This window comes from Cynocephalus volans, chromosome 12 (assembly GCF_027409185.1).
Source record: "Cynocephalus volans isolate mCynVol1 chromosome 12, mCynVol1.pri, whole genome shotgun sequence".
NCBI lineage: Eukaryota > Metazoa > Chordata > Mammalia > Dermoptera > Cynocephalidae > Cynocephalus > Cynocephalus volans.
This window is the reverse complement of record NC_084471.1, coordinates 78,516,556-78,533,824: the sequence shown is the minus strand read 5'-3', so window position 1 is coordinate 78,533,824 and position 17,269 is coordinate 78,516,556. Positions and strand designations below refer to the sequence as shown.

General features: G+C 34.4%; 1 protein-coding gene across 1 annotated transcript in view; it reads right to left on the bottom strand.

Annotated features, from left to right (window-relative positions):
* Positions 1-17,269, bottom strand: part of SLC2A13 (solute carrier family 2 member 13) — a 317,237-nt gene that overhangs the window by 253,705 nt on the left and 46,263 nt on the right. The window contains exon 2 of the mRNA XM_063076095.1: positions 12,177-12,336. Coding sequence (XP_062932165.1) covers positions 12,177-12,336 — 160 coding nt within the window. The remainder of the gene's footprint in view (positions 1-12,176; positions 12,337-17,269) is intronic.

The window sequence follows — 17,269 nt, the reverse complement described above, 5'->3', positions numbered from 1 at the left end:
AAAGGGAATTATGCGGGAGTGATGAATTATACCCTGCATCCACATTTGGTTCATTTCTCTTCTTCCCTCTGCTCTTTTTCCTCCTTAAATTCCCTAATGATATGAAAAGGTTGACAATGTTTTACACTGGAAGGTCTATATGATCTATGGATTTAACTGTAACTCAAGCTATAACAGATAAACTATTATAACTATGGGAATTTTATTACAATGTTATATTTTTTAAAAAATTGTATGCAATTGTTTTTGTAGATCTCAGGAGCTGAATTCTACCAAGGGAAGACACTTTCCAGTTTGAGAGGCATCGTAAAGGATTTCAGACACCATAGTCATTTGGCCAATTATCCTCCTAATAGGCATGACAGCATTAAAACACAGTTGAATAATCAATTCCTCACTGGTTTCCCAATCTCATGTTGTCAAAATTAGACATTTCCAAACAAACTCTCCACCTTATATTTTTCTAATCACAGAATATCTTAATATTTTTTGAAATACTAAGTTGGCTCAGTGACAATCTCTGAAACTTTGTCCTGAGAACAGTGAGGCTTTTCAGAAATGTTCTTTAATATCCAGTATTATCTTACAATAAAATGAAAAAAAAAAATCAAGTGACAAAACTGTATTTGTAATTCCAATTGCTTTATTTCCATCCTCTTTTAGCTTGCATTCTGTTTATATCCATTTGCTACTGATTAACAAATCATGTCCATGTTAATCCATTCTGAATATCTCAAATAAATTAGAATATCATAAATATTAAGATAGTATGGTTTATTCTTTAAAACTGTTTAAATTGGCATCCTCTCACTTATAACTATAAACAAACTCTAAATCTTTTTTTTCCTGAAACAGTTCACTGAAAATAAAATGGATTAGCAATTAGAATAAGTAGAATTTTTGAAAATGGTACCTAATGAAGATTTATTGTGTTTGCTTGGAAGGCTAAGGCTGAATTCCTTGTGTTATTCACCTGTTTACCCAGCAAACATCTCATGAATGTATGTTAAATGCCAAACACTAAACTAATCACTGAGCATCATGAATAAACTTGACCAGGCATGGCATAATACTGTGTAAATCTGAAAATATCCCCCTAAGCTGGAACTTTCCAATGATAAACAGGATAGTGAAACATTTTCCCTTAAATAGGTATTACCTAAATCCCTTCAAACCACATCTAAAAACGCTGTTCTCTTAACCCTGCATCTAGAGATAACAAACTACGTTGTGCAATGTTCCTACAGATTTTGAGTTTTTGGTCACACTTCTCATATATTTAAGTAACAATCACAAGTGATACATTTATTAAAGATCTCTATCCCTGAATTTACAAAAGAAATGGTCATCAGTATATATCAATAACAAGATATTTAATGATAACATAGTCAGCAAACATAAATTATGCTTTATGTAATATTTCTACTTAATGCAAAAGTTTTAGATGCAAAAAGATAACACTGAAATTAGCGACCTGCTATAGTTACATTATAGCAACTTACTTGGTAATATATTTTTGAATTTTAGTTCATGCCTCACAAATCCATTTTAACAGATATGAAATTAAAATAAGAAAGCACTGCCAAGTTGAGATCCCAGGCTAAGCTAATTTTCCTCTGCCACCAATGACCATGTAGAATATCAACACTGATGACTGATACACCTGATAATCTGATGGCAGCTAGAAAGTAAAGACCACAGCGGGAGTTCCATAAGAAAAAAAATCAATGTGTCATGGTTGGAATCTTTCAAGCAAAAGCAGGTGACACATGACCAGCAAATGAGCAACTTCTGTTACCTAGAGAAAGGTTCTCTGTACACTGTATTAAAAAAAAAAAAAAAAATTCATTGTCAAATGAGTAAACAGAACAAAGTATCAACTCTATCTACATAGCTTAGGGGAAAACCCCTCAAAGTAATTTGATATCAGTCTACAAGGTAAGTGGTTTAGAATGTTGTGAGTATAGTAGAAGCAGCAAGATATGCTCTTACAGAGTAAAATGTGATATTGTTTAAATCAATGAACGTGGCATTTTGCACAGGTATTAGGTAGTTTTAAACTATATGGCAAAATACATTAAGAACTGCACAAAATTCACAGTACTGTTGCTAAAAATAATGCATATACACATATCCTTTTTTTTCGTTTTCCAAAGTCTGAGAATCTTCCATAATCTGGGCTAGGGATTATGGAGATATGGTAATGATCAACAGACATCCCTTGCTTCAAGGAGCCTATACTCTGGTAATCATCAAACAAAATAGGAGTATTTAATTGCTATGATGGGGGTTTAGGCATGGTGTCGGAGTAAGGAAAGAAGAGTTATTTCAACAGAGGCTATTAAAAAAGGTTTCACGGCAGAAACAACATTTAAATTATTCATTGGCCAATGAAGAAAAGGAACATAATGGAGGGAACCAACATAAGGTTCAAATTAATTAATTTTTAGGCAAAATTTGCACACAACAAAGAGCAGAAATCCAAGATATACCCATTCTATGAGTTTTGAGAAAATACATATACCCTTGTAACCATCATCCTAATCAAGAAAGATAATATTTCCAGCATTCCAGAAAGTTCCCTTATACCTTTTCCAGTCAATCCCCATTGCCATAGACAACCACTTTTTGAATTTCTGTCCCCATAGCTTATTTTGCACATTGATAAACTTCACATGGAATCATGGAGAATGTACTCTTCTTGCATGTCTGGCTTCTTTCAATCAGCATAATGTTTCTAAAATTCATTCGTGTTGCTGTCCCTTCTATTTCACTAATTTACTATCTATCCTTACCAGACTATCTAGATTTATCTAGCTCTATAGTAAGTCTTGAAATCAGACAGCAAATCCTCTAACCTTGTTCTTCAAGATGGTTTGGCAATTCTAGGTCCTTCACTTTTCCATAAAAATTTGAGAATCAACTTGCCTGCCTATTTGAATGAATGTAAGTGCTGATAGTGGATATCTTTGCCTTGCAACTGATTATAGACTTTTAGCACTGAGTATAAAATTGGCTGTGGATATTTTGTGTGTGTGTGTGTGCATGTGGATATCCTTATATTGAGCTGAGGAAATGCTCTTCTATTCCAGTTTGCTGAAAGGTTTTTTCAAAAATGTTTTTCTGAAGGCTGGCCGGTTAGCTCAGTTGATTAGAACACGATGTTAGTAACACCAAGGTCAAGGGTTCAGATCCCTGAACCAGGAAGCAGCCAAATAAATAAATAAATAAGCAAATGTTATTCTGTCAGATATTTTCATATTTGCATGGATTAATTTCCATATGCTAAAGCAACCTGACTTTCCTAGCAAAACTGACTTTGTCATGATGTATTCATAATGTATTCTCCATTTATATACTGCTAGGTTCTATTTTACTAGTATTTTGTTAAGGATACTTTGGTCTGTGTTCATGAAATTGGTCTAGAATTTTCTTTTCTTGTAACAACTTAGGCCATAATATTTGAGTTATGCTGGCTTCAAAAACCCAGTTGGGAAGTGTTCCTTCCACCTCTATTTTCTTAAAGCTTTTGCTTAACGTTGGAGCTGTTTCTTCCTTAAATGTTTTATAGAAGTAACTAGTAAAACTATCTAAGCCTGGATTTTTCTTTGCAGGAGGGTTATTAATAATGATTCAGTTTATTTAATAAATATAGGGATATTCAGATTCCTATTTAACCTTTCTTGTGCCCGTACTTAGTTAAGCTGTGATTGTCAAGCAATATGCTATTCCATCTAAGGTGTTGAATTTATTGGAAGAAAGTTGTTCACAGTATTCCCTCATTATCCTTATAATGTCCATGGGAATAATATGTCCTGTTATTCCTGATATTGATAAGTTATCATTTATCTTTTTTTCTTAATCGGTTTAATCAGTCTATTAATTTTGTTAATCTTTTCAAAGAACCAACTTTGTTGTCTTTTTATTACAGTGACTTCTACTCTTATCTTTATTATCTCATTCCTTGTTTTCTTTGGGTTTAATTTGCTCGTATTATCTAGCTTCTTAACATGAAACTTAGTTCACTGATTTAAAACCTTTCCTCTCTAACATAATCAATTTCAAGGTAAATATTTTCATCTAAAGCACTGCTGTAGTAGCTTTATTTCACAAATTTTGGTATACTGCTTTTTTCTTTCAGTTCAACACTATTTTCCAATTTTCCTTCTGACATCTCCTTAGACCCATGGGTTATTTAGAAGATGCTATTGCAATTTCTAAATATTTGCAGTTTTCCTGGCTATCTTATCATTATTAATTTCTAATTTAATTCTGCTGTGCTCAGGGGACATAGTGTATAAAATTTCATTTTTTAAATTTATTTTTAAAAGTTTATTAACATTTATTTTATGTGTAGGATATGGTCAATTCTGGGAAATATCTGATGGGAACTTAAAAAAAAAAATATGTATACTGCAGTTCTTGGGTGTAGTAGTCTACAAATGTCAATTTTGATAAGTCTCTTAGTGTTGTCCAGTTTTTCTATCATCTTATTTTTTCTCTAGTTCTATCATTTGCTAAGAAAGGAGAGTTAAAAATTCTCCAAATATAAGCCTGGATTTGTCTGTTTTTTCCTTAGTTCTGTGCATTTTTTTATTGTGATGAAATATAAATTATTTTACCATTTTAATCATTTTAAGTTTATTAACCATCATTAAGTATATTCCACATTGTTGGGTAACCACCATCTGCTATTTTTTGCTTTACATATTTTGAAGTTCTCTTATTAGGTAAGATACACATATAACACTATTATTTCTGATGAATTTCTTTTATCATTATGAAATGTCCCTCTTTGTCTCTGATCATACCGCTTGTCTTGAAGTCTACTTTGTGTGATTATTAATATAGATAGCTACATTAGCTTTCTTTTATCCTTACTTTTGCATAGTATATCTTTTCCCATCCTTAATATTAACTTTCAACCTATCTATAGCATTAAAGTATATCTCTCCTTTAGACAATGAGTGTTTGTGTCATATTTTTGGTACACATAGGTAATTTTTTACTTTTAATGTAATTGTTTGTATAAATGGGTTTTGAGTGTACTGTTTTGCTATTTGCTTTTTATATGTCCCATCTATTATTTATCTCTGTGCTCTTACTTTTTTGCCTTTATTCAGGTTATCAAAATATTTTAAGTGTTCTGTTTTAATTCTCATAATGGCTTCTTAGCTGTTTCTTTTTCTGATATATTCTAGTGGTTGTTCTAGGAATAAGACACATGCATTTTTCACTTATCAGTCTACCTAGAGATATTACAGTATCACTTCACAAATGTATAACTCCATTTATTGCCCCCAACTTTTTTGCTATTGCCATCGTAAAATTGAGAGGAAGGTATAGAGATCTCCCATATATTCCCTGACCCCACACATACATAGCCTCCCCCATTAGCCACATTCCCCACCAAAGCAGTACATTTGTTAGAATCAATGAGTCTACAGTAATTAGCACATCATTATCACCAACAGTCCAGAGTTTACAGTAGGGTTTCCTTCTTGATGATGTATGGTCTATGAGTTTAGACAAATGTATAATGACATGCGTCTAATTACAGTATCATACAGAGTATTTTCACTACCCTAAAAATCCTCTGTATTACAGCTTTTAACAGTTTTTGTTTGTTTGTTTTGTTTTTTTACAGCCTGTCCATGGTGTATAATCTTCAAAGGAGTCAGTCTTATACAAACTACTCTGTCATTACCAAACGATATTTACATTTTACTTGGAAAAATCAGATAACTGAAGGTGAGGGCAATTTTTATTGCCAGTGTTAGATGCAGGACAAAGAGAATGAACCTAAGACTTTGTGAAAATAACAGCAAACAATACATAGTGGCATTTCAGAGTTTGTAGGTACATCTAACAATCATTAATGCATTTGATATCCACAATAACACTGTACAATTACTTGAACATTAGCTATGTGAGGATATTACTGCTTAGATCAATTAATTCATAAATTAATTACCCACCTGGCCTACACTCTGCCCCATTTCCCCTCTGTCCACCTGAATCCCACCAATTCTTCAAAGTTCAACACAAGTCTCACATCGTGATGAGTTAGTCTCAGGATATTCCAGAAAAATCTCTCATATAGATGTTGCTTAATATTTTTTATTTCTCATTCAACACCTATATCACATCAAGTAAATGATGAAACGTGAAGACGTGTGGCACAATCAGACACTTAAATGGTTGTACGTAGGTTAGTCAGGGGGAATAAGATAAACCTAGTTTTAAAAAATTAAATCTTAGCTGGTCAGTTAGCTCAGTTGGTTACAGCACAGCTTTGTAAGACCAAGGTCAAGGGTTCAGATCCCTATACCGGCCAGCTGCCAAAAAAAATTAAATCTAAGAATAAAAGGAATAAAAATCAACATAAAAGAGAAGAATTTAGCCCCTCCATAGATACACCCATCCCTATTAATATAATCTACATGAAGGTTTATATACTAGTAAACAGAGAAACACTCATTTGAAATCCATCACTGTCCAAGAGAGAAGGACAAAAGTGTCCTGGTGCCCAGGGAGGTATATTCTTTTGAGGGACAGAAATTTTCATGGACTCAGAAACTAATTTTCTTTGTCTTATTTTTATGCTCAGTAAGAAACACTTATGATTAATAATTTAGTTTTTCAGCTATCTATGAAGTATATATATCCCTCAGCATAAATTAATGAATTGGTATTTTGGTTTATAATCAATATCTTTTTACTTTGGTTGAGTCCCTTCCCTAGGGGGGCACAATCAATTTCAGCTCAATTCAATAAACATTTATTGAGTATCTACTATGTTCTAGGCCCTTTCCTAGATCTAAATATGTGTACAAGGTCAATGACATTCAGGAACTCCAAAGTGAACTAGAAGAAATAGACAAACAAGCAACTGGTTCAAAATAATGTGGTAAGTATAAGAGTGAAGCTATCTATGTTCAAAGTATTATGAAAGGACAAAGAGACAAAGTTCCACATGTTACATGAGCAAAGATTTAAAGAATGGATGGGGGCCGACCCCGTGGTGCACTCGGGAGAGTGCGGCACTGGGAGCACAGTGGCGCTCCTGCCGCGGGTTCGGATCCTATATAGGGATGGCCAGTGCGCTCACTGGCTGAGCGCGGTGCGGACTACACCAAGCCACGGGTTGCGATCCCCTTACCGGTCACATAAAAGACAAAAAAAAAAAAAACAAATAAAGAATGGATGGGAGTTGGACCAGTAAACCAGGAAAAGGTAGGGAAACATTGTAGGCAAAATGAGTAGAAGGGAAAAACCAGAACCTGGCAATGCAAGGTGTGGTTGGTGGAGGAGGGAGGGAGGTTGTATGAGGTACAGAAAGCTAGACAAGCAGCCATGGACTGAATACTACAAACCATAATAAAGAGATCAATTTTTTTCCTGTAGAAAATGGAGAGTCTCGAAGCATTTTAGCAGTGGCAATGCCCAGATAAGTGTTTTAGATAAGTCACTGAGGTTGCTAAATTCACATATCGTATATTTATTGAGGGCCGGCTATGTGCCAGGACTTAACTCAGCAATTAAAAAAAAGTAAACCTTTGTTTCCTTGAAGTGTGGTGAGTAAATCTCACTTGCTCAATAAATAAGATTTTAAAATATTAGCAAAGAAAAGGGCAAACAGTGATAGAACTTTATCATTAATATTAACTACCAAAATGTCTCTGCCATCTTTATAAGCACAATAAAGCATTAGGTAAAAATCAAATCTTTCTCAACGTAATCAGTCATTAAAGAAATGCAAATCAAAACCACAACGAAATGCTACTTCACGACCACTCGGATGACCATAATCAAAAAGGTAGATAATAACAACCTAGATAATAACTAAGATGTGGAAAAATTGGAACACTTAAACATTGCTGGTAGGAATGTAAAATAGTACAGCCACTTTGGAAACAGTCTGGCATGTCATCAAAAAGCTAAATACAGTTACTATACAACCTAGCAATTGCACTCCTATGTATATTCCCAAGAGAAGTGAAAACACATCCATCCCAAAACTTATACATAAATGTTCATGGCAGCATTATTCATGACAACCAAAAAGTGGAAACAACTCAAATGTCCATCAACTGATGAACAGACAAACAAAATGTGGTATATCCACATTATTATTTGCCGATAAAAAGAAATAAAGTACTGACATGTGCTACAACACAGATGAATTCTGAAAAACCAGTCATGAAGGACTACATATTGATATATGAAATATCCAGAATAGGCCAATCTACAGAGACAAAAAGTAGATTAACAGTTGCCTAGATCTGGGAGGGACTGGGAGGTTAGAGGGTGATAGCACAGGAACACGAAGTTCCTTTCTGGGGTGATAAAACTGTTTTAAATTTGATTATGGTGATGGTTACACAGCTGTACATATGCACTAGACACCATTTAACTGTACACTTTAAATAGGTGAATTGAATGGTATGTGAATTATATCGCAATAAAGTTGTTGGTTTTTTAAAAAATCATATCCTTAATGGTATTTGCAAAATCCTATTTCCCCTTTCTTCATGAAGCCAGATGACATCTTCCCCAGTACAGAACGTATTATGACAATGGAGTGCCAGAAAAATACCAATGTTCAGTCTTCTACTGGTAATTCTTTGGAAAAACTAATCTTCTAGTTATTCGGCAGAAAACAATTTGTTTCTATGACATCCAAATAAAAGAACAGATATTTTGACCCAACTGGCACAAAAGGTGAGAGTCTTTAACAATCTCAAATTCTAAGAAGTTTTTTGTCAGTCAATTTCATCCTCCATATCTTTTAATCCTATCACTACTGCAAAAATTATCAACAACTATGGCTTTCAGATTATAAACTCTTGAAAACAGAACCATGAGGAAAAACATAGTTAGATTTTGAGTAAGACTTGGCTCTAATCTCTGCCAAGTAATAGCTACGTGGTCTCAGGAAAATATTTGACTTCTCTGAGCATCAGGGTTTTTTTAATTTGCAAAATGGGAACAATACCAATTCTGCCAACTTCTTAAGGTTTTGTTTAGCATCAAATGATATTTGCTAACAGACTCTGAAATGGTTCATCACTATAATGTGAGCTAGTAAATCTAGGACACTGGGTATATAATACAAAATCAAATGTTAATATCGTGAAGTAGAGTTTCAGAGGCAATAAAAGTCAAAAAAGAAAATAAAAAGACACAATGGTTAAAATATTCAAACTCTTAGAAGGTAGGGGACACATCTTACTTTAGAGATGTACAAAAACATGAGTATGAGAAAGAAGTTCACATGAAATATTTAGACCCACATTTTCCTTAGGATTTTTGAAACACAATGCCACAGAAGTGATGAATTATCTATTGTTATAAATAAGTTATAATTGCTGACAATTCTAGAGTCTAATGTTAATGCTAAGGTAGCACTTCAATCTTCATTTGCATATAACCACACTCCTATTAGCCCAGGGGTCAGATGAGGTAAACATACAGTCACGGATGCTGAATAATGGAAGACAATAACATAAGGAAAATTCACCTTTTAAAAAAAAGTAAACACGTTTGCATGTATACATAATTAAATGTGTATTCATGTAAACAGTAAATTGGGTTCAAAGTAATCTGGTTGTTAATGCCTTGGTCTGAATACCAGCCCAAGTTAGTTTTCCCATCCTCTTATTTTACTTTTTCACCCCTGGGCTATCCAATATTGCAGGAAAAATATATACAAGCTTGTTACTATTGATTGAATTGTGTCCCCCAAAGTCCATGTATTAGAAACTTAAGCCCCACTGTGACTGTATGAAGAGGGTAGAAGATCATATTATGGTAATTGAAAGGTGGGGCCCTGGAGAGGTGATTAGATTGTGAGGGCCATGCCCAAGGAGATGGATTAATCCATTGATGGTTTAATGGTGGTCATGGGTGTGGTTCTGAGGGCTTTTAAAGAAGGAGGAGTTGGTTCTCTCTGCTTCTGCCATCCTCCATGAGACTACCCTGCTTTGCTGTGAAGAGTCACAACTCACCAATGAAGCTCGCACCAGATGTGCTCACTGGACTCTGCACTTCTCAGCCTCCAACACCATAAGCAATAAATATTCTTTCTTTATAAATTACCCAGTTTCAGGTATTTCTGTTATAAGCAACAGAGATGGACACATGCTAATTGGCTTTACTGCAAATACATGCCTCCAACTTCAGCTGGAATCCCATGGTTACTAGGAGAGTCTTTTGTTGTCTCTAGTCATTTCCTTCTTGTACTTCCCACAGCAGCAGTATTCATTTAAATTTGTTTTCTCTATGACTCTTCTCTACCACCTCAAAGCCCTATCATTGCCAATAAAGAAAACGGAGGCCATGGAATGTTGATTTTCCTTCAACCTTCCTTAAAACTTACCTATAGCAGCACCCATCCTTTATTCATTCATAAGAAGAGAAAAAAATAACATGATTCATTATTTATTAAGTACTTGTCATATGCCAAGCACTGGGCTAAACACATATAATAATTATTTTGGATTCCACAGTAATCTTACAAGACAAGTATTTTTGGTCCTATTTTTTAGAAAAGTGAAGTTCACAGGAGCTAAATGACTTGTCTGAGGTTTGTAGATAATGGGTGTAGAAAACAGATTTTAATCCATGTCTATGATTATGTCACTCTACTTCTGAATAGGGGTCTAAGGCCTGTACCAACACCTCTGTTTCTATAGGTACACCACATTCATAAATGTATTTTCACTACTGTATTATCTTTCTTTTCTAACCAGTACTGAGAAAAGATATTTGAATTGCTATACTAAAATGAAAAATGTGGCCTATGGACTCTACATTATATATTTTAATATATACCTACGTTAGCCACAGAAATGACATTTGTTAACAAAATGTAAATGGATTTAGATCTTCCTAAAGACATGTAGGTTGAAAGATTAACTGACTTTCACTGAGTTTCCAAGAAAAATTCAAAATACCAGGTTATGCTGATAAAGGTTACCATCTTTCTCTTTTTGTTCATCTACTGAGCAGGAAAAAAAAGATTAAATTTTCTGCTTCTTCAATTTCCTAATAATTTCTTGCTTTGGCAGAACTGATTACTTTAAAAAGGTAGAAAATGGCTTAGCAACATCTGCAGACAGAGCTACTGCTTTTAACAACTGTGTCCTCTTTTTAATAGTCCTGACAAATGCAGGTTCTCACTGGTTTCAGAGTTTTCTCACGTGACTTTTATTAAAACTTCAGTTTAAGTGGTCAGTGGCTTGTCCTAAGCCATGTGTTTTATCGTGCTGCTTACACAGAAGTTTAATTCCCTGCACCCACATCACATGGAACCTTTTTTCTTTAGCTGTTAAGGATTAACTTCAGCAAAGTAAGCACATGAGAGCAAGAGCTTGAGTCCAGTACAATATTCTATTCCCTGTACCTGTACAGAAGTAGATACTGAACAAACACTTGCTGTAATAAACTGGTGGCAAGAAAACGAGTTAGATAATACTGTGTAATCCCACTGTGCCTTTTCATAAAATACCCTTGAAATAGTTAGATGAATCTGTTGTTTTGAAATAACATAAAGTAAGATATCAAAATCTAGAGCCCACAACAATAATACGGCTTTAACACAGGATTAGGTTGTTTTTATGACATTCAGCTTGAATTTATTTCAAAGCAGATTAAACCATTTTTCTCATTTCTTTTGATTCAAAATAAGCCAATAATCATCAAGGAATAATTTGTACATTTTAAATTTACATGTATCTTTTTATATTGCTAAATCTTTATCTATGAAGACTGTTTCTTTCAGATGAGAATGTTGCTTCCTAAGTCCAAAGAGGATGCTAGCTATATCTGCAGTTCATTTACAGTTTGTCAATCACTAATATCATTCAAGGCTCCATACATATTTATTACCGCATTCATTTTTAAACAAATATAGCAAAAGATTACACACAGTGTGAGAAATGTCACCTAAATGCTAAAAAACCCTGTAAATATCAATTCTTAATGGTAGGTTCCTTGTCTATCATTAAAATAAATATCAGTGTCTTGTCCACTTTCAATCTTGCTGAATGCCACCCACTTATATCATGATTCAAAATATCCAGTTATATTTTACCCATGATTTCTCAATTTTTCTCCCATTCCCCAAAATCATGATTTATTTGAAAAATTAAATGTAAGAACTATTTACAAACCTCCATCCATCCTTTTGGAGATAACTGAAGGCTCCGTCAACAACACTTGCAAAGAACTGCCCTCCCGTGATGAAGAGGGTATTGATAGTGACCAACCGGCCTCTTAAATTGGGTGGTGAGACCTCAGCGATATACACTGGCACCGTCATAGAAGCAATGCCTATAAAGAAAAAAATAAAAAGTAAACATGAGACATTTACTCAGGATTGCCATTGTTGTAATAAATATTAATACTATGTTAAGAAATACACATACATATGTAGGCTTGGTTTTCTACTTTAAATGAAGGTTTACCACATATTTAAAGATTTTGTTTATAACTAATTTGGGACTACTGCAAATAAGTAAAGAAGTGTGTGAGATACCAATCCCTAAGTATCATTTTTCATATTATCATTTAAAAGCCTACAAATAAAAGTACCACTAAAGACCTAAGATAACTTTAGAAGGCATATAAGTATGCATTATAATTTTCTGAGGACTAAAAATATAAAAAATGTCTCTAGATAGAATGTGATTATTTTTAGTCTACATGGAGATGTAATCAGACACAATGGTGAGAATAAAAAATTATCCCAGAATACATATTAACTATACAAAGTAATCATTTCCAGTAGATACACCAAGACCTTTAACTAGTTCACTAATAAGAAAATCCATATATTAAGTCACCTTATTCAATTGGGTAGGTGTACATTTCAGAAATAGCACACACTGAATAGTACTTTGGTAATTTACAGTCTTCAAAAATAGATCTTAGCCATAAAATGGACAGGTTTATGGCTAGGGTATATTTGGTTATATCAGCTTTAAATTTTTTTTTCTATCAAATGCAAAATAATCTATGGCAGTAGTTTTGACTTCACTAATCACCAGATTCACTTATGTGACTTTTTTTTTTTTTAAATATAGATAATCTCACCTCACCCACCCCAATCTACCAAATAAAAAACTACAGATGGATTCTCCAGAGGTAATCTTAAGGCTCACTGCATATTTAAAAAACTAAAATTCTATGGTACAGAACTTTGAGCCCATCTACAATGATCTCTTAAAATCTCACTCCCCTATGGCACTTCTAAATTCCAGATATGTCTGATTATTTAGCCTAAAACTAATACATAGTTAATATCACCAAAACCTCAGTGAAAAAATAATAAGCAGGATTACCTAAGAAAATTTAATATTTTTATACCTGTAGATACTATAAATCAATTTTTAGATTAAGCCAGAACATCAATAAGTTGCAAAATAGACCCATGTAGAACTGCTTTTAACAAACTGATCTTCATGACGGCAAAAAAATCGTATTGAAAGACTCAGCACTGAGAACCCTGTTGCTGTGTTTTCTGTACAAGGGCTGTTGGAGGTGCTATTTATCACATTCCATGCAACAGGAGACATTTCTCTACAGTCCCAGTAACTGCAACAGTTGTGCTTCTCAACTGGTCTTTGTTGATAGGCAATATAAATCATACAGCTGTCTTCATTTTCCTCTTTATGGAGACAGTCAGAGAGACCCACCTCTACCCACTGTTTTGGAGTTCATAGTATTTATTTTGTTAACTAAACTCACTCCTGGTGCTATAAGTCTGCAAGTTCATCTAGTATATTTTTGCTCTATTTTTGTTTTGTTCCATTTTTGAACAAGGCAAACAAATAAATGAACAGACAGACAAGATTTATTTAAGTGATACTTATATACTTCTGGAAAATTCACTGTATTATTGCATAACTACTGGTTAAGTAGTTGGTAAATTTGCACACAAGTCAGATCATTAAATCTCAGAATTGCACACTGTAATTTCCACCAATGTTATGTGCTACTGTACCTTTTGTTAACATTTGGAGATGGCGAAAATAATCTTATGATTTTACAAGTTTCATAGAATAATAAGCATGTCTTAGTAGACACAGAATAAATAGTCTTTCCAGTTAAATAATCACCTAAGCAGCTGTAAGTCTCTATTTGACTTCCAATCAATTTAATAGGACAGACCACTCTAAAAGACCTTTCATCTAACTTGGAAAGAGAAAACATTTGCTGCAAATATTTACAAGTTAATTGCATCTTCTTTTTAGTTCTTTTACTATTAGAACACCTCAGTAAACTTTCAGAAATCAAACAGTAATTTATTGTTTGGATTTCTTTTTCTGCTTTGGTCTGGCTGAAACAGGAATTCATTTCTCTTCAGTCAGAGACCTTTACTCAGCCATCTAGCCCAGGGAATGGAGCATGGAAAATCAGGACTGTGGTTTTAGGCAACACATGCTTGTTACAAAACCCATAGATTTTACATGATAGGAAATACAGAGATGTCCTCAGGCCCTTACAAAGCTTGATTATTTAATAATCACCAGAGCATTGAAAAGTAATAGGTAATGGCAAAGGGAAAAGACTGAAAAACTGTAAAAAGACAGAATCATTGGGTTTAGAGTTGAAATGAATCCCAAAAGAACTTCTGTCCAATGAGATGATGATCAGATCAGCGGAGACAAAGGCTTCAGGCAGGAAGAAATGCATCCTGCTGAGGAAGGGGAACTATTTTTAGAGAGATGGGCAGGGACCAACCAGAATATATAGGATCTTAGAGGCCAAATTAAGAGTTTAGTACTCAGAAGCCTTAATAGTGTAAAAGAGGAAAAGGCATGATCAGATTCCCATTTTTAAAAGATCATTCTGGTTGGAGTATAGAAAACTGATTGCAGCGGAGCAACAAGTACAGTGGCAACAGTAGAGATGGAATGAAATGGAGAGATTCAAGAATTATGTATTTAGTATCCATGTTAAAGAGAATTTGGATGGGAAGTGAGGGATGAGGAGAACAGGAAGTCGAAGATGATGTTCAGGTGTCTGGAATAAACGACTAGGAGCATGACTGGTACTTTGCATGAAGATAAGAAATACTGGAGGAAAAGCAGCTTTGGGTGGAAGATAGTAAGGTCAAGTTATAGACAGATTGAGTCAGTAGTGCTTTGTAGATAGCAAGTAGATAGCAAATAGCTGCTTCAAAAGTGTGCTGGGAATATAGATGATTTACATGTGAGTGTTCCCAGCCTCCCTCTTTCTCCACTCCCTATTTTTGACCCTATTACTTCAGCTAGCACACATAAATTTCTAGAGACAGAAGAGTCTTCTCTGTTCGTATTATGTGCTAAGTGACTTACTGCCATCAGGTGTCATGTTAAAGAGCTTGGATCAATTAGTAAGAAAAATGAGAACTGAATATTATCAGTTATATGTGCTAGACAAGTTTAAACCGATAAAACTGCTTTATGAAACTGGAGAAGTAGTTGGCTCCATGTTCACTCATATCTGTCCAATATGCATATGTTAAGCACGGACCCTGTTAACCTACCTTGCTATTAATGAAAACAACACATGCAAACTACTATTTATGGACTTCTAAACATGAAGCCCACTTTTTGAAAAACCTTATACATTAAAGATATGTCACCCCAAAATCTCCTTTCCACTTTGGGGAAACAAATGGAATTCTATCCCTAGACAAAGCTCACTTATTCTAATGAAGGATGGTTATGTAAAACTGTTTAACTTTAGGATCTGATGTAAACCACTATTATGTATGAGGGTACTTCAAAAATTTCATGGAAAGATTCATATTACCTTTCAATTCTATTTTTCCATGAACTTTTTGAAGTACCCTCATATTGATATAACTCAACCCTAGACTTGCATAAACCATAGGAATATTCAAATAAATGAGCAAGAACAGCCCTTGTTATTCACTTAAAATTTGTTGTAAAGACAGAAAATGTATCAAGGCTCACATTTTTGCTCTGGTATTATAACTCAAAGATGATGGTATGAGATCTCCAAAACTAAGAGTTAATTCCGGGCCGAACCCGTGGCTCACTCGGGAGAGTGCAGCGCTGGGAGCGCCGAGGCCGCAGGTTCAGATCCTACATAGGGTTGGCCGGTGTGCTCAGTGGCTGAGCGCGGTGCGGGCGACACCAAGCCAAGGATTACAATCCCCTTACCGGACACACACACACACACACACACACACACACACACACACACACACACACACAGTTAATTCTATGCTTCACAATGCAACTAATGAATGATGTTTAAAGTTTAGGAAGTTCTATAAAGAGCTTTTGATTTCTTCCCTATTCCAATCACTAGCCAAATAAAATAATTGTCTGATAAAGAAAAACAAATTCTTAACAGTCCATACTAAACTAATGACATAACATAACATAAGGAATAAATTGGGAAAAGTTCCTGTCAACAGCTTATTAGAATAAACATAAACTACAAAAATCCATGTTGGTATTGTTTGCTAATATTACTGAAAAGTTTAATTTTTTATAAAATTATAAGGTCTACATCAATGAAAACTCATTATCATGCTTGGCTTGAAGAGTTTCACCAGAAAACCGCTCCTCAGACATGCAGTGAAGTAGATTCACACACTATCATGCTGCCAAGCTGATTCACCACCCCAACAGCACAAAACGCTCTTGAGTGCAGAAGCTGGCTTTCTAAAACTGCTGGAAGCCCTTCTAAAGGCCTGAGTCAGAGGTATAAATAATTTCATAACCAAATAGCATTAGAAAATCCTGTTGTGATGGGTAAATACCCATGAATCACAACAGTCTCTCAGCATGATAAGCCAGGCAGCAACTAATTAGCTTCTTAGAAGCACATAAAGCTATCTTTTAATAATAATGCTTCTTGAACAAGGATTATGATGTCCTAATTTCATTTTGGAAATTACTGTTCTATCATCTCTAAAGAAAGAATTTTTTAATAAAAATAAATAGAATCTCTCAAAGGAAATGGTACCCTCACTGTAATTGTTTTGGTTTGGCTGTCTTGCTCAGGGCTGATATGTCTGCATTCTTCCAAATAGTTAAATATCCACAGTCACCAGGTTATTAACAACTTAGAATTCAGTTTTTACTTTTTTCTCATAGGGCTTAAGACACTCACAAAAGAAGCTGAGCAATTACAAAGCCCCAAATACAATGCAAAATGTCTGTAACAGAATAGTCAGGGTATAAGAAAGATTCTACTGATGGGGATAATTAGCAAAGTTAATGGGTTACAGTCTTAAAGAGCT